The 18494-nt window shown below is 40.6% G+C and overlaps 2 protein-coding genes across 2 annotated transcripts; one reads left to right on the forward strand and one right to left on the reverse strand.

The window, feature by feature from the left end:
- Positions 1–9064: 9064 nt before the first annotated feature.
- LOC9299828 (protein MIZU-KUSSEI 1) lies at positions 9065–10200 on the reverse strand. The gene has a single exon (XM_002865450.2). The coding sequence runs from the start codon at positions 9880–9882 to the stop codon at positions 9166–9168; it is 717 nt and encodes a 238-aa protein (XP_002865496.1). The 5' UTR covers positions 9883–10200; the 3' UTR covers positions 9065–9165.
- Positions 10201–12879: 2679 nt separating this feature from the next.
- LOC110228287 lies at positions 12880–16427 on the forward strand. The gene is made up of 2 exons (XM_021025100.1): positions 12880–14033; positions 16139–16427. The coding sequence occupies exons 1-2, from the start codon at positions 12932–12934 to the stop codon at positions 16180–16182; spliced, it is 1146 nt and encodes a 381-aa protein (XP_020880759.1). The 5' UTR covers positions 12880–12931; the 3' UTR covers positions 16183–16427.
- Positions 16428–18494: the final 2067 nt, after the last annotated feature.

An 18494-nucleotide genomic window follows, 5' to 3' on the forward strand; every position in this document is an offset into this window, starting at 1 on the left:
TCTTTATTAAAGGAAGAAGGTTCGGCTATGCGAACATACAAGAGATTGGAAATACAATCCTCTTCCGAAGTCTCCTCTTTTCCGACATGAGCTTCCGGTGTTGAAGCTCGAATGCCTCTATGAACGCCGTCGCTGTTCCTTGGTCTCTGATTGAGAGATCCCTGATCAAAACACATGGGGCTCGGATCTGAGATCTCGAGAAGCCGCGAAATGGAGGAGGCTGCCTGCTTGGCTCATTTGGAACATCTTCGTTTATCATTCCGATTCTGGTGAAGTCGGGCATAGATTCTGAACAGCGAAGATTGAACTCCATACCTACTAAAATGAAAAGAATAGGAAGGGAATGATTCGCGGAGAGATTTATGCCCTCGAATGGATCCTGCATTAAAAGACGCATCTCCAAGAATATTTGGAAAGAAAGGAAAGTTGCAAATATTTCCATAAATAAAAAGGGGCCGAAGCCCATTACGAGTTTAAAAGAAGAAGTGAAGAAATTAAAAGAACATTTATGGGAGAGGCTCAGGAACAGGCTCCTTCATCGCCGGTTTAGTCTTCGAAGTGGACGCCTTGTTTTTGGCATCCACTTCGGAACGATCCCGAATGCGTTTCCGGCAGTTGCTGGCCTCCTCCTCCAAGTCCTCTTCCTCTTCACTATCGGATGGAACGGCGAAGACTGGGGCGTTCACGGGACCCGGGACTCCTCTAGCACGGAGATACATCCGAAGCATCTTCGGGATCTCAGCAACGGAATCGAAGTTCCGCCACTCCCATTGAAAGGGATCACTCTCCAAAGCCCGTATCTTCCTCTCCACCCGAGCAATGCGAGCCTCGAGTGTTTGCCTTTTGAGGCCCAGCCGCTGCCTCTCTTCACATAAGCGACGGTGCTTGTCGGCAACCTAGCATAAAGATGAGTGAATAAAATGAAGCAAAAAGTTTTTGAGTCAAAAACTTTAAATATTTACCTTGTCGATGAAGTCGCAAGCCTCTTTCTTCTCCTTTGAAGGGAAGTGAAAGACGGCGTGAGGAAAGAGAACGCCGGCCGGTTCAAATCCGTCGCCGGACAAGAAAAGTGGGCTGCCGGGATCGATGGGGGCTACTCCTTCGTTTTCCATTCTTAAAGTATTTCTCAAGTAAGATTCTAAAGTCATGCTTAAATAAAACTTAGAAGTATGTAAGTCTTTATTTATAATGATTTAGGGTTTGTCTTGGAACCATAAACCCAATAATGGTAGTGTGTCCGAGTGGTTTTAACCATTTTTGGAAATCGAGGAAAAAAGCACTTTTTGCATTAAAGACGAGCCGTTTTCCTTACTTATAAGAAGGGAAAGCGCAACCGTCGCATTAACTACAAAAGTTTCTAAGGCCCAAGCCCAGTAAGTTTATCGAGTTGACTAAACCCGAAGTGGGGAACTCGCTTTAAGCCGAGCTCAGTTCTCGCATACTAAAGAGAAAGGTCTGATCAGCCTAAAAATCTCGAAAGCATTGCCACAAGGCCACAAAAGGTTAAAAAGCGGACTTTGCAAACCCGCATATAATTTTAACCAAACCCCCTTGGGTCACAACCTAGAAAGGTTTAAAAGCCTCCTCAGGCAAATATCTTGAAAAAATAATAAAGCCTCCTTAGGCCAAAAATAAGTTCGAAATTAAGTCTTAAAATTAAAGGGACAATCCCCAATTTAAAGTGGACACAGCCACTACGGAGCAGCAGCCACCTCGGAATCCGGCTCAACAGTCGAAGATTCATTCGCCTCCTTGGCAGCCGCTTGGTCAGATGAAACTCCTGATCCACCCTCCGCAGTACAACCAACCTCCGGAGTGACCTCTGGTACCATTGGAGCTACGGGCGGGACAATGCCTTCCGTCTCACTTGAACCTGGAAATAATAACTCCAGTCAATCAAAGGTACAAGGTAAGAAAAGGTAAGCCTCAGGAGCCAAGCGTTACCTGCCCAGTCTAAACCCGATTCACTTATAGGAGGTGATTCAGTAAAGAATTCCTCGAAGTCAAGCGGGTTGAAGGTCGAGGTGGGAAGAGCTGCCAAGCGACTCCGTTTTTCAGAAAGGTTAGTCGACAGCTCGGTCCTTTCTTGCTCCTCGGAGAAATCTTCTTCATGGATTTGGTCCAGCAGAATCAGGTTGCTTTCGTGCTCCTTGATGTCTGACTCCAAGTCCGACCTAGCTTTCTCGGTTTGCATGAAGCGAATGGCCCCTTGGATCAATTCCATCCCGCGTCCCTTAACCTCCTTTCTGGCCTTCGATGCCGACCTTGCCAACTCAGAATCATGCAACTTGGCTAGCGCCTTGTACTTCGCGTCAAGCTCGATAAGTTGGTTGTTCAGGGTGTCGGCGGTTGATTCGGATTCGTGAAGTCTACCCTGAACACCAGACAGTTCGTCCTGGAGCTTGTAATTCCGGTCGTAGTAGTCTTGCAGATCCCCCTTTACCTGCGCCAGCTCGGATGTTAACCTGTCGACCTTATCCTCCAGATCATGCTTGGAGCCAGCAGAAGAATTGAGTTCAGCCTCAAGAGCTGAGAATTTCTTCTTCCACATATTAATCTCTTTCTCCCGTCCAATGACCAACCCTTCGTAATGTTCGATCATGTCGTTAAGTTCGCTATGAGCCTGGTATCATACATGAACCCGGGATGGCGAGTCAGTTCGCAGAATGGCAATACAATAAAAACAAAAAAAAAAGGGGAAGAAAACGGAACTAACCCGAGATGAATGATAAGCGTGAAGCAAATAGCGTTCACGAATTGCAGGGCGCCATTTGTTGAAATCTGGCAAGATCGAACCCGAACGGGTCTTGAAGCATCGGAAGACGCTTCCTTCTGTCTCCATAGCTGCGAAGAAGGAAGAATTGTAAAAATTGGAATTTTAATAAAGACAAAAAGTTTAAGCATGTGTAAATCACCAAACCTGAAAGCGATTTGACTTGAGGGACAAGAGCAAGCTTCAGCCTCGAGGAAGCATCTCGAGATTCAGAATCTCCACTTTTAGGGGATACACTCCGAGCAGTCTTTTCGCTGACGGGCTGGGAAGAAGAAGACATGTCAACAGGTCGGGGAGGACCCATTGGTTCAGTAGAAGGGGAGGATCGAGGTGAACGGTCAGTCCGGGCCCTTGATTTCTCCCTTCGCGGAGACGAGTCATCACGGGACGACTTGTCCCTCTTCTTACGAACCAAATTCTTAAGTGGTTCGTTGCTGAAATCGTCTCGGGGAGGACGAGGAGAATCACGACGGGGAGACCGCTCCCTCCGAGGAGAACGCTCGTCGCGGCGCTCGCGACGAGGCGTTAACCTATAAGCAGCAACGGATCTGGCTCCCTCGGAGCTGTTGTCATCAACCAGCAGGTCCTGCTGTAATCTTTTTTGTCAATGGCGGTCGCAAGGAACGCCTTGTTTTCATCACAAGCCTCTGCTATCGGCTTGGAGAGCTTCTTACGCTGGGCAGCGAGGGCCCGAGCTGACATTCCTTGAGTTGAGGGAGGAGGCGGAAGACGATGAAGTAGATTGGGAGGACTCATCCTGAGTTTCCGGTTGGCCTCGACAAATCGGTCGAGGGTAAAAGAATTCCAAAGGGTTTCCCCTTCAAGGATTGTTTTGAAGAACTTGACAAATTCTTCAGTCGGGAGAGTTGAAGCGATGAAAGCTGCGAAATGAAACAACGAATTCGGTCAGTAAAAAATAATGATAAACAATAAAGGAATATACGACCTAGTCTCTACCAGGTTTCGCAGACCACTTCGATGGGAGTACATCGGAAAGATTCCCAATCGAAGCAGGAGTTTTCTTAATCAGAAACCAAGGATGGTGCCAATATTCATCCTTGTTTGGGAGGTGCGAGATGACGTTCCTATTGGCATTTGGATACGCCGAGAAGTACCCAGTTTTCTTTGATGAACTCCTTACGCTTAGGAGTTCATTCAGCTCGGGAACTCCAATGACATAGTCAGCCTCCGCCGCAACGGTTATAATCCCGAGGATGGTTCGGAGGAGATTGGGGGTTAATTGGGGCAAAGCGATCTCAAGAGCCGCCAAGAATCGAACTAGGGCTTCGGGAAGGGGGAAGGTCAATCCGCAGCCCTTGAAGAAAATTTCGTAAACACAAAAGTAGCCGGCACGGTGGTTCTCAGGAGATTCCGTAGGGTCGGCTATTTGCGCCTCCGCTATAATTCCAGGAGGAATTTGACAAAGCCCCTTCAATCGCTCAAGGGATTGAAGAGTACAGGTGGATTTGTAATGAGGACCGGCGATGTCGTTAGGACGAGTGCATTCGTCATTACTAGAACGCCTCTCGTCGTAAGACGGATATTCGGGTCTTTCCGAATCAGAAGTCATCGAATAAAAATGAAAAATTTAAGATCCGGCGAAGAGAGGTTTTTCGTGAAGAAGAAAAGAGAGAGTTTTTTGATTAAAGTACAAAAGTAAAAGAAGAGAGTAATGGTGAAAAGAAGTTACCTCAAGCTAATGATGAAACCGCCTCGGAAGTTGTGTGGGAAGTGGGAAGGTTTTTCCCGTTTTAATAGTAATTAATCAATATACGGTCATAATGATGACAGATGTCACTCGGTTAAAAATGGATAGTGCCGAAATTAAAGGAGTGATGAGATTTTCGGCGGGAAATCAGAAAGATTCTCGAGCGCAATCTTTGGCCACTTGAGTATTTAAAGTCCTCCGAATTGGAATAGCACTTCGAAGAACTTGGGGGGCTAATTGTTGGTGTCGGATCCCGCACCAGAAGTACGAGACCAACCAAAGATTGCCACGTAATCAAGATAATGGCCCATAAAGGATGAAGCCCATTGGACCCGTGGGCCGAAGGGACGGTCGAAGTGGTTGTCACCATCTCGAGAATCCGAAGTGACTGCACTGAGACACGAGTTCGGTGTAGAAGACATGGGTAAGTCGGTTCGAGGACGCTTGGGCCGAAAGAGGCGAGGCCCATGAAGATCAGAGTCAACTCAAATTCAAACGTTGAGCATTAAAGTCGAAGAATCAAAACGGACACATTTAAGAAGAAATAATTGTACTTAATTACTCATTTTAATGTCGTTTATCTATGTATAAATATAGAGGCCAATGGCCATGTAAGGGGGATCTTCCTCTCAAGAGAGAAATACTATAGCAATTTTCGTATCAATTTACAAGTTTTTACATATTCATTTTTGTCCCTCAAGAATAATCTTTCCCACTTAACAAAATACTTGAGTGTGTGAATCCGACATCCACAGAACCCAATGGAACAGAAAAGAAGTCGACTTAAATGCACTCTTTGCATACAAAGTAGCACTTGATATTGCGAACACGCAAGAGGATCTAGAACCCACGTCTATCATAGAGTGCACTCATAGAACAGACTGGCTAAAATGGAAAGAAGCCATAAACGTGGAGTTAAAGAGTCTCAAACTCAGGAATGTGTTTGGTCCGATCATCCGGACACCATTCAATGTCAAACCAGTGGGCCATAAATGGGTCTTTGTGCGTAAAAGAAACGAACTCGGTGAAGTCGTTCGTTATAAAGCACGGCTTGTAGCACAAGGATTCTCACAGAGACCCGGAATCGATTATGAGGAGACTTATTCTCCGGTGGATGCAACTACTTTTCGATTCCTCATAAGTCTGGCCATAAGAGAAAATCTAGATTTGCGGTTAATGGATGTTGTCACCGCATATCTCTATGGGCCCCTCGACAATGAAATATACATGAGATTACCAGATGGCATAGAGCTTAAAGATAAGCATGCATCTCGAGATCAATACTGCATCAGGCTGAACAAATCCTTGTATGGACTGAAACAAAGTGGACGTATGTGGTATAACCGGTTAAGCGAATATCTCATCAGAGAAGGCTACAAAAACGATCCCATCAGTCCATGCATTTTCATCAAGAAATACTCAAACAAAGGATTTGTAATCATAGCAGTTTACGTGGATGATCTAAACATCCTCGGAACATCTGGTGAAATCTCCCAAACAGTCGACTGCTTGAAAGCAGAATTCGAAATGAAAGACCTAGGTAAAACTAAATTCTGTTTGGGTTTACAACTTGAGTACGTCAAAGGAGGAATCCTTGTGCATCAAGCGGCTTACATTGAAAAAGTACTCAAGCGATTCAATATGGACCAGGCCCACCCATTGAACAGCCCAATGGTTGTCCGGAGCCTAGGAATTGACAGTGATCCATTTGGTCCCAAGAAGGACGATGAAGAAATTCTCGGTCCAGAAAAGCCATACCTCAGTGCTGTAGGAGCGTTAATGTACTTGGCTAGTCACACTAGACCAGACATTTGTTTTGCCGTGAACCTCCTAGCTCGCTTCAGCTCATGTCCAACTCAGAGGCACTGGAATGGTATCAAACACCTCCTAAGATACCTTCAAGGTACTAAAGACTTAGGACTGTTTTACACTAACCACAACAAGGATGGACTAGTTAGTTTTGCTGATGCAGGATATCAATCAGATCCGCACAATGCCAAGTCTCAAACTGGTTATGTGTTCACGCATGGAGGAACAGCTATCTCTTGGAGATCGATAAAGCAGACAATCACTACCACTTCATCAAACCATGCAGAACTTTTGGCCATTCACGAAGCCAGCAGAGAATGTGTTTGGCTACGATCCATGACTCAGCACATTCGATCAGATTGTGGTATGAAAGAAGATAAGGAGCCCACGGTTATGTTTGAAGACAACGCGGCTTGCATTGCTCAACTCAAGGAAGGTTATATATCAAAGGAGATCGGACGAAGCACATCCTACCGAAATTCTTCTCAACCTCGGATTGGCATAAGGATGGTACGATCAGCGTTCAACAGGTCCGATCATGCGATAACTCCGCCGACCTTTTCACCAAATCATTGCCCGCTTCAACACTCCGGAAGCTCATCCAACAAATAGGAATGCGTAGACTTAGAGATCTACGGTGATGCTCTAATCAGGGGGAGTAATGCGTGTTGTACTCTTTTTCCTTCACCATGGTTTTTCCCACTGGGTTTTCCTGGTAAGGTTTTAATGAGGCAACATTCCCCAGCGTATTATCGAGATCCCGATTGACCATCAGGTCCGGTTACTCCGTCCAAGGGGGAGTGTTATAATACATCATATTGGACTTATAACCGGGCCCAATAAGCCCATCAGGGTTATTCATTATGTACTCTAAAACCCTAGGTTTATATGCCTATATATATGTATCATTATTCATGGAATGGAATAAGATAACAATAAGTTTCACAACAGAAAATATTTTAAATAATTCTTATTTTGTATTTTCTGTTTTTTTTATTCTTTTATCTCTTTCTTTAAGCGATGAAAAATGTTGGGCTTCATTTATCATTGGGTCTCATACCGTCGCACATCTCGCCTGCCTTAGTGAAACGGCCCTGCTTATATATGGCAATTCCAAACGGGATAAAAATGTTTTTCGATTCCCTTATTGTTGATTACATTTTAAATTAACGTCATTTTATCTAGTTTATCTTAAGAGTTTTTGATATAGGATGACATATGTACAGTGGCGGACCCAGGAAATATTTTTATCCGGGTCAAAATATATATTTAAAATAAATATATATTAAATAAAAAATATACAAATATTTCGATGACAAAAAAAATATACAAATATTTCAGAAACATAAAAGATAATAAATATTGAAATAAACGATGAAGTACAAAATTAAAAAAAAAAGGTAGAAAAATAGATGAAAGAAAAGTAAAATTTATAGAAGTTCTATTCTTCTTTTTCATTTTTATTAATACTTTTTGCAGCAAAAGAAAAGTTAGCTAAAAATTCTTTTCACTTCATGTTAATCAGCATTGTTTTCTCTAAGTAAAACAATAATTGCATCATATATCCACTTTTGCCAAAGCTACTGTATTTTCAATAGACAACAATATCCTAAACTATCAAAAAGGTAAAACCAAATATATTTATGAATGATATTTTTGGTGAAAATATTTATGAATGATATGAATAAATGATTCTTCATATTTAAAATAGATAGTTGTTAATTGGTTATTTGTTATACTATTTAATTGAGATTTTTTTGTCATTAGTCTTAACAAAAGTTATCTCGTAATTACTCTCGGATATAAATGAAATTTTCTCATATGAGCATTTCTCTCTCATAGCATATCATTGGGTCTCATACCGTCGCACATCTCGCCTGCCTTAGTGAAACGGCCCTGCTTATATATGGCAATTCCAAACGGGATAAAAATGTTTTTCGATTCCCTTATTGTTGATTACATTTTAAATTAACGTCATTTTATCTAGTTTATCTTAAGAGTTTTTGATATAGGATGACATATGTACATAAATAATGACTACAAAAACTACATGTAAATTTAGTTAAGCATGCCTATATTGTATGTTAAATAACATGAACTAGCAAGATTACAATATACGTCCGCATATTGCATAAATAACCTGAATTCAAGAAGCTAAAATTAGTATGAATCTCGTTGTAGGTTTATTTGTTACGTCCGCACAGAGAAGAGATTATTTACTGAGCTTCATAAATATGAATCTATAAGACTGTTAAATTAGTTGACAGTACAATTGAACATTCACTTTTTTCTTTGTTAATAACGTGCAATATATTAAGGATATCAATCATATCATGATTGATTTGGTCAACTCGTGATTACGCACATCATGGAGACGATTATGTTAAGTTGTATATATTGTCTTTAATTCTCTTTGTATACCCTAGCTGCTACTCCTTGTATAAATACTCATTGTCTATGAACATAATAAATATCAATTCTACAAACATCTTTACAATATTCGGATTTGAATTCAAGTAGTAGCACATCGACAACACTATTATAAACCACTAAGCTACAAATCATCATTCACATGTCATTTTTCTATATAATTCATTCATTGTTATCTAGAGAAATGTTTTTTTTTTTCCTTTAAAACTTTTTTGTGGCCTTTTCATAAGAGTGGTACCTATGAAAAGGATGAAGACCATAGCCATAGCCTTGTGGCCCATAGGGAACCTCTCTTCAACTATTTATTTTTCCTACATTAATAATGCTCAATGGAAATGTTCACCTTTTAGAAAAATCATCAACTTATTTTTCATAGTTAATAATGCAATTATCACCATTTAACTATATTTAAAAACAGAGACAAAAAGAAAAGTGTAACAAATAGTTAATGAGACCTGAGAAAATAGATACTAAGTTCTGTGCCCTGACCACTACCTTCAGGGTTGATCATATACAATGCTTCAGAATCCTTAGAACCAATCACTCTATCGAATCGAGCTCTCATGTAAGTCATTTCTCCTTCTGTCTCTTGATCATATTGGTTCTTACATGGTAAAACTCCAGCCCCCATTGAAACACCTCTCAATGCATCAATCACATACATCTCCTCCTCACTCATGTTTTTCCTCCGTATCGAATAACCGATTTTCCGCCCGTTACAGTAGATCCCCCACACATACTCTTCCAACACCTTCTTCCTCGATGTTTTGGTCTCGCTTTCTAAAGCAATCCTCACAGTCTCCGAGGCCATCTCCTTCTGAAGCGCCGAAGTCAGCATCGGGAGCTCGATGATGAACATTGGCAAACAATGAGGATCTTCTTGTATTGCAAGAAAGACTCTTCCTTTGCGAAACCCGAATATTGTCCCCGTGGTTGCGTAGTCCTTAAGTAAGGGTCTTCGATGCCCTCGACTTAACAAGTTCACCATCTTGCAACCAGATGATAGCATTGGTATGAGCTTGAACATTTTGAGCACCCCGCCACCTATGCTTCCAGAAGTTTTCTTCGAAGGTTTAGAATCCATAGAGCTGCCCGTATGCCTCAAGAGCGAGAGCACGGCCGAGCTATCCATATTGAAGAAGGGGCTAGATCGGATCGGCATAGTTTTTACTTGTTTTTCCTTCTATTCACCTATTCTTGTTGTTCTTATTGTGTGTGTTTTTCGGATGAATATAAGGTTTGGCATATAAAGAGAAAACATACATATAAAGATATATGGAGTGGAGGTGGGGGTCTAGTACTAAGTTAGGAAGATGGTTTGTCATTTGGTTTGGGAATCTTTGAAGAAAAATAAAGAGGAACCAAATTGGTTTTTGGAGACATGTGTGAAGATAAAAAGGAGAAACCACTATTCCACATTGTTTCTTTTTCTGGTTTATGATTTAGACAATCATGTATAACCAAGCCATACATTACGTTTAGTTATCGAATGTTTTAAACATTAATTTGGGCGTTTGTACATTAACATCAAAATTTTGATGTCATTGAAGTTATGAGGACCTTAAGAACATTACATGCTTTTCGAATTAACTCATTACAAGTACGATCTGGGAACCTTTTTCTTTTTGTAGTTTGCAAATGATATATCATTTTATAAGTTAGACTTTCAACTAATAAAATATCTTAAATTTCAATACACATATACAAAGTTTTTTTTGCATTGTTACTAGCAATGCGTCTTATATAGTAGTCTTAGAACAAGAGAATATTAGATCCCAACTTATAAATGTTACAAGAATATTGTGATTTCCTATTACTACTTTTTTTTTTGATAACTTGGACAAGTTTTTTCTTAAGACATTCACTTGTAACTTAATTGATCAAAATGGGAATTTACTGATTACAGTATTACTTTTTGATGAGCAAGTTTTCCGCACAAGTAGTTTCAACTAATCATTATACTACCATTTTCGAGTTTAAATATTAATTTATATTTAGCTAATACATATTCTTAAGTGGTTCGTAATAGTGTTAACGGTACATTAGTATCGAGATTCAAATCTCCATATTGCATGTTGTTGAAAAGATCGGTTATAACTTTCAAGATAAAGATAATGATACACATTCAATGAAAAGAGGGTGATAACTTTCAACAAAAAGAGTGTAATAACTTAGCAAAGGAGGTCTACACAGGTCAAGCTAAAGAAAACGATGGTAACGAGTGAGAGATGGATATGACCATATGTTTATTATTTTTTCTTAATAAGGACCATATGTCTTATTTTAAATTATAGAAATTCACACTTTTGTTAAAGATATTTGATAGTGGAATAGAGCGAGGAGAGACCACACAACCTAAACGTTCATGGGTGGGGGATGGGTCATCATTAAGAGAACCAAACCTACATGTGTATACTATTGTTATTTGAGAAATTTCATCGAATTTGCATCGATACTTTTGTGAACAATAAGCACTAGTTTTGACATAAAGCATGTTTCCAAAAATTCTTCTTGTCATAAAAGTAAATTTCATAATTTAAATGTTTAGATCTTCAATTCTAAATTAAGAAAATAGAAAAACTAATGAGAGACAACAATAACGTTTTAGACGATTTTACCTCTCATTTAACTTTAACCAAGAATAATCTGAATATGTTTAATGTGGACGTTTAATTTATAAAAAATGTTTTTTTGAATGGTTTAATGTTTAAACTTTAATATTTGTTGTTTGCCCAAAAAAAAAAAACTTTAATATTTGTTGTTTGATTGTTGTAACAAATATATATTTTATAACAAATATTTAATCCTACAAACAAATAGATAGTAGTTGTTATAAAATCAACACAACAAAATATATTTATATTTTAACAAAAAATAATTTCGTAAATTTGAACTTTTCAAATGTTCAAAAATGAAAAATTCTTTAATGCCACTCCAAAAATGGCAAAATCCGTAAATGTCACTTAAAAAATTAGTAAAACTCGTAGTAATCCCTTTAAAAATTCACCAAGTTTTGACTCTTAAGTTCTATATGACCAACAAACTATTGTTGATATATGTGACTCTTAAGCATTAATCTACTTAAAAGGAAATCTTATTCAGCAAATCAACCTAAATGTATAACCCCTATATCATAGATCAGGCAAACAAAATTTTAACAAAATGTATAACATCTAACAAAAAAGTTTAGGTTTGATTCACGAAAAAGAGCACCTTTGACAAAATTTTATTTTATTTTATTATTGTTATGAGATGTTGAAAAACGAAGGCAAAATGAAAAAAGGCACGGTGGTTTGGCAAAAGGCATGTGCCAATGTCTCTACTAAACTTCAATAAAGTAATCACTAATGATTGTGTAGAGAGTCATCTTTACGAATTCTTTCTATCTTTCTTTCAATTTTATCCATAAGCTTTATTTGATAATAACGTCAAGTATGGGCACCAACTTATCAAAACTCATCTTTTTTATTGGGGCCTCACTACCGACGAGGACGACCACAATTAGACAGTAGTTGCAAATGAGACACTTGTACTAATCCAAATCACTTCATTGCATATTTTTTCTTTTTGATGTCTCCATAAAATTAGTTTTATCAAGAACTTGATAGTGTCTAAGATCACAAAACCAAAAACGAAAGAAAAAAAAACAAAAGAACTAGTAAATTAGATTTTCTAAATATTGTGATCAACATGGAAAAAATCATTTAAGGATAAAAGTTTTAAAAGAACTTAGAGAATCTATTGTAAAAAATACATTTTATTGTGCTGAAACCATAAAACCACCAATTGAATCCACAAAATCAAATACCAAATTTTCAGCTTACGAACTTATTGCGAATACTTGAAAATGAATGCCTTCAAAAGAACGAATAACCGTGATTGATACAAGTGTTTTACGAGTTAGAAACCAATTGGTGTTATTGAATCTATAATTCACACAATAAATTTGTTAATGGGGGAAAATATTGGCGAGTGGGCTACATTTGTGTTATGGGCCTAGCCGACTTAGAACTTACTTGGTCGGCAAGTCTCGTCTAGGATTTCTATGTTAAGTTCTTTGTATAAATACGTTGTACAACCGTTCATTGTAAAGCAAGCAATTCAATATCAGAGCATAGATCCTAAACTATACTCTGAGATCTCTTTTTCGTTTTTCTCTAAAGTTCTAAATACAAGTTCTTGTTTGGAATCTCAAGACGTGATCTTGAAAGATGACTGGAAGAGATGTAGCCGAAAGTGGAGGAGAGAAGAAGCCGGAGAAAGTTGTGTCACCATATTCAGTGTTTTCATCCGACAACCCAGGAGCGTTGATTACGGCGGTGCTGTTGAAAGGTGATAACTACAATGAATGGGCGACGGAGATGATGAACGCCTTGCAAGCAAAAAGGAAGATGGGTTTCATCGATGGTTCCTTGAAGAAGCCACCGGAGGGTCACGCAGACTTGGAGTCATGGCTAAGCGTGAATTCTATGATTGTGGGATGGCTTCGTACCTCGATTGAACCACGTGTTAGATCTACTGTGACGTTCATCACCGATGCGCACAAGCTATGGGAGAATCTCAAAGAGAGGTTCTCGGTTGGGAATAAGGTTCGAGTTCACCAACTGATGTGTAAATTGGCGTCTTGTCGTCAAGATGGACATGCTGTGATAGATTATTACGGAAGGCTGGCCAGGATATGGGAAGAGTTGCAGACGTATCGTCCAGCTCTGGCGTGTTTGTGTGAAGCTGCGGCGGCGTACGAGAAAGAAAGGGAAGATGAACGTGTTCATCAGTTTGTGATGGGTCTCGATGAATCGAGATTTGGTAATGTGGTTTCGGGTATTATTGAAGCAGATGTGTTGCCCGATCTTGGTAAAGTGTATGCCAAAGTGATTCAAGAAGAAGATAGACTCAATTCAGCTAAGACAAGAGAACAACAACAAGAAGCTGTGGGTTTTGCTACCCGACGTGAGACACAAGAAGAAACAGGGGGCTCTGGTTCTCGCCATGACGGAGGAGGAAACAAACCACGAGATCGTGCTTGTTTTTATTGTGGCAGAGAGGGTCATGAGAAGAGCTCGTGCTGGCAGTTGGTGGGCTATCCTGAGTGGTTCACGGAACGTGGAGGCAGAGGAGGACGTGGTATGAGTCGTGGAAGGGGACGTGGCGGAGCTTCTACCAGTTATGGAGGAGGACGTGGGCAAGTGAATATGGCTCACGCAACTAGTCCTTATGCTTCTACAACACCAGACTTGACTCCGGAGCAGTTGAGGAGAGCTATTTCACAACTCTTCAATGACAAAACTGGTGAATCATCAGACAAACTAGCTGGTAAGACACATGGTGATTTGATTCTAGACACGGGAGCCTCACACCATATGACAGGAAACATAACACTTCTAGTCAAGATTCAAGAGACTACATGTAACACCCGCGTCCCGCGATCCTAAAGGGGGCCGGTTTGTTTTAGGGAAAACTAGATCATGGTCGAGAAAGACAATGAAAAAATTAACCCAAGGAAAGAATGAAATGTTTAAGTCGTGAAAAGGGTAGATGACTTAGACTATTTCGGGATAATCTAGTAATCATGGAGAAATGATCATGGAAAGATTAGGAATGGCGAAGTCAAGGCCGAGAAACGGACCGAAAGACTTAGCCGGAAAGAACGGACAAAGGAGTCCGAGCTAATCCAATTAGGTGAGCTGGACCAGCTGGATGAACTAGCTAGCTCAACTAGGTGAGCTAAACCAGCTGGAGGACTAGCTAGCTCAGCTAGGTGAGCTGACCGACAGCTCAACCGAGCTCAAAGAACTGATCGGATACTGACCCAACTGGGTGGTCCGGTCAGCTGACACTCGAGCTGGTAGACTGTGGTAGTTCGGGGATGAAGAGGTGTAAGGTTGAGCGGTTGTCGACGAACAGTTGCCATTGGCCAAAGGGTGGATAAGGCCAAGCGGTTACGATCAGAAAGGTGCAACCCTTCGAAAGGGTGCAACGAATGGATGTGATCTTTCGGGAAGGAACCCATTCGCCCCTATATAAGGGAGGATGTCCAAGGGCTTGAGGATCACAATTCACACATATCACAATTACAAACACAATCCGGAAATAGTCCTAAACACGCCACGAAGTTGTTGGTCGGAAAGGGGGTGTGGCTCGGTGAGTATCTCCGGAATCGGAACGGATTCTCGGAGCCTCGACCGAACTGATGCGCATGCTACCTCCCAATCCAACGGTTCGATGGAATGTTTGGATGGATTGATTGGACCGATCGTCGAAGAGATGGATCGGAATGGATGGATCGTTCGTCGGAGAGACGGGACGGATCGGGTAAGATGGTCGGGTTGACCGAATGATCGGATCGTGGTATCGATCGATGGATCGGATCAATGGAACAACAATTCGATCAAGGAATTGGATGGACGGAGAGTTCGACGACTTGATTGATGGTTCGGATCGATAGCTCGATTATGGGATCGATGGATCGTCCGTTCTATGAATCATATCGTCGATGGAAGGCCACGAAAAGGAAATGGATCGGTAAATCTAAGATTGTCAATATGGAAGTATTGACGAATCCAAAGATAGACCGATAGATGATATGGTTAACGGGAAGTTAATCGGAAAGGCGTATAAGGGAAAGGTGTTCGAAGAAGCACGAGGATAAGTGCAACCGAACACACCCAAGGGTCGCCCATAGATGCAATATCGCGGCCGCCTTTATGAATCAAACGTCGCAGCCTTGGTGGATCCGATCAGAAATCGGTAAGACCTATGGTGACTCGACGGATGGAATAAGGCAATAAAAAGGGCTAAGGGAAGGATCAATGGACGGATTGAAAAGGAATCGAATCCGCATGGGGGCAAGGTATGTAAACGAATCTAACTTATTAGTTAAGCTAGACGTTTAAGAATTGGCCGTGGAAATTAGGATAACGGAATATGCAATCGTTAGACTTAGAATGGTTAGCGAACAAATTGCATGTCTTGACCGAGTAAAGGATCGATCTAAGTCTTAGGGACAAGGAAGATAAAAACCGGTACAAGGGTTGGTTGGAATTAAACCAAGGGTAGAAAGACTTCCGCTGGGTAATAAGAAAGCGATTATAGAATTAAGCCTTGTAAAGGCAATTCTATGTTAAATCGCGAAAAATATGGAGGTTCGGCCGGGAATTGGCGCGAATGTGAACCTTAGGTCGCCGGACGCCGAGACGTCCGGGACGGGGTCTCACACTACACTGTGTCGGATTGGTTTTGCTGATGGAAGTACAACAATGTCGTCAAGGAAAAAGGGCATGATGCCTTTGTCAGATCGTATTGCTTTATACGATGTGTTATTTGTGCCGGAACTTAATTGCTCTTTGATTTCGGTTTCCAAGCTTTTGAAAAGTTCAAATTGCTTTGCGTTCTTCATTGATACTTTGTGTGTTTTACAGGACCGTTTTTCGAAGACTCTGATTGGTCGAGGGGAAGAACGTGATGGGGTCTATTATTTAACGGATGTGAAGACTGCTCGGGTTAACAAAGTTGAGGTGAAGACTGATCAAGTTTTGTGGCATCGTCGGTTGGGGCATCCTGCGTTTTCGGTGTTATCTTCTATTCCTAAAATTTCTGATATTACTATTTCCGCTAGTCAAAGTCCTTGTGACACATGTTTTCGGGTTAAGCAAACAAGCGAGGTTTTTTATGATAGTATTAATAAAACAGAGGATTGTTTTTCTTTAATACATGTTGATGTCTGGGGTCCTTATCGCGTATCATCTTCTTATGGCGCTGTGTATTTCTTGACAATTTTGGACGATTATTCTCGTGCCGTATGGGTCTATTTGATGCTCGAGAAGTCAGAAGTAAAAACAGTTCTTCAAAATTTTTGTGCTTACTCGGAAAAATAGTTTGGTAAGGCGGTGAAAATGGTGCGTAGCGATAATGGAACGGAATTTATGTGCTTAACGTCATTTTTTAAAGAGAAGGGTGTTGTTCATCAAACGACTTGTGTCGGAACACCACAACAAAATGGAAGAGTTGAAAGGAAGCATCAACATATTTTAAATGTAGCTCGCTCATTATTGTTTCAAGCGAGTCTACCGGTGAAGTTTTGGGGAGAAGCTATATTAACAGCGGCCCATGTCATCAATTTGACGCCAACTAAGTTGCTTAAAGGGAAAAGTCCTAATGAAGTTTTGTTTGGAGAACGACCATCGTATGACCATTTACGTGTGTTTGGTTCCTTGTGTTACACTCAAAAGCAGCTCCGTGATAAAAATAAATTTGCCGCAAGAAGTAGAAAATGTGTTTTCTTGGGATACCCTTTTGGGAAAAAGGGGTGGAGAGTAATGGATTTAGAAACAGAGGAGTTTCTGGTTTCAAGAGATGTCGTGTTTCACGAAGAGGAGTTTCCTTTTGCAAGGTTGAAAAATTCTGAGTCTTCTCCGTGTGGAAGTGGTATTGTTGACAACGATTGGGCACCCGATATTATCGACAGGGGGAGTTTTAACGAAGATGAAATTGAATTAAGTTCAGTTCTCGAAGTTGGTGTTGGAGATAATGTGGCAGAAACAGCTGAGGTTGGTATTGAAGAATCTCTAGATAAATCACCGGAGGAGATTGATGATGCTATAATAGAAGTTGGACCCGTGTTGGCACCCCCTCAAGCTGAAGAAAATTTGGGTGTTGGTAAGAGACAAAAGTTTCCATCCGTTAGATTAAAAGATCATGTGACGTATAACTCCGTTAAACAAGCAACTACCCCTCACGTTCCCTCCGATCTTCTCACAGAGTCTTCTTCGGTCCAAGGTATTTCTTTATACCCTCTTACAGATTATATATCTGATTCCAATTTTTCAGTGAAACACAAGGCGTTTTTAGGTGCTGTAAGCGCAGAACACGAGCCTAAAAGTTACAAAGAAGCAATTCGAGATAAGAGATGGACTAAAGCAATGGGGTCGGAAGTTGGTGCTTTAGAAAAGAACAAGACTTGGAGTATTGTGGACTTACCACCGGGCAAAGTTGCTCTTGGTAATATGTGGGTTTATAAAATTAAGTATCATGCTGACGGTACTATCGAGAGATACAAGGCACGCTTAGTCGTTCTGGGAAATCATCAAGTAAAAGGGAAAGATTTTGAGGAAACTTTTGCTCCGGTAGCTAAAATGACCACTGTTCGGGGTTTGTTGAGAATTGTTACCGCACAAAATTGGGAGGTGCATCAAATGGATGTACACTACGCTTTTCTTCATGGTGATCTTCATGAAGAAGTTTACATGAAGCTTCCGCAAGGATTTTCGCATTCTGATCCAACAAAGGTGTGTTGTTTACACAAGGCTCTCTACAGCTTGCGTCAAGCACCACGTTGTTGGTTTGAGAAGCTCACTACGGCACTTGTTAAAGCGGGTTTCGTTCAGTCTTATGCAGACTACTCATTGTTCTATTATTCTCGTGGAGATGTAGAGATACGGGTGTTGATTTATGTTGATGATTTGATTATTTGTGGAAATAATAACGCAGCCTTGGTCAAATTCAAGAAATATCTCGGAGAGTGCTTTCATATGAAGGATCTCGGTAAGCTTAAATATTTTCTTGGAATTGAAATTGCTAGAAGTGAAGAAGGTATATTGATGACTCAAAGAAAGTATGCCTTAGATATTGTTGCGGAGACTGGTTTACTTGGCTCTAAACCAGCACAAACTCCAATGGAACAAAACCATCGTTTGGCTTTGGATACGAGTCTTCTTCTCACCGATCCGACAAGGTATAGAAGATTGGTCGGGCGTTTGATTTATCTCACTAACACGA

The sequence above is a fragment of the Arabidopsis lyrata genome, assembly GCF_000004255.2.
Source record: "Arabidopsis lyrata subsp. lyrata unplaced genomic scaffold ARALYscaffold_8, whole genome shotgun sequence".
Taxonomy (NCBI): domain Eukaryota; kingdom Viridiplantae; phylum Streptophyta; class Magnoliopsida; order Brassicales; family Brassicaceae; genus Arabidopsis; species Arabidopsis lyrata.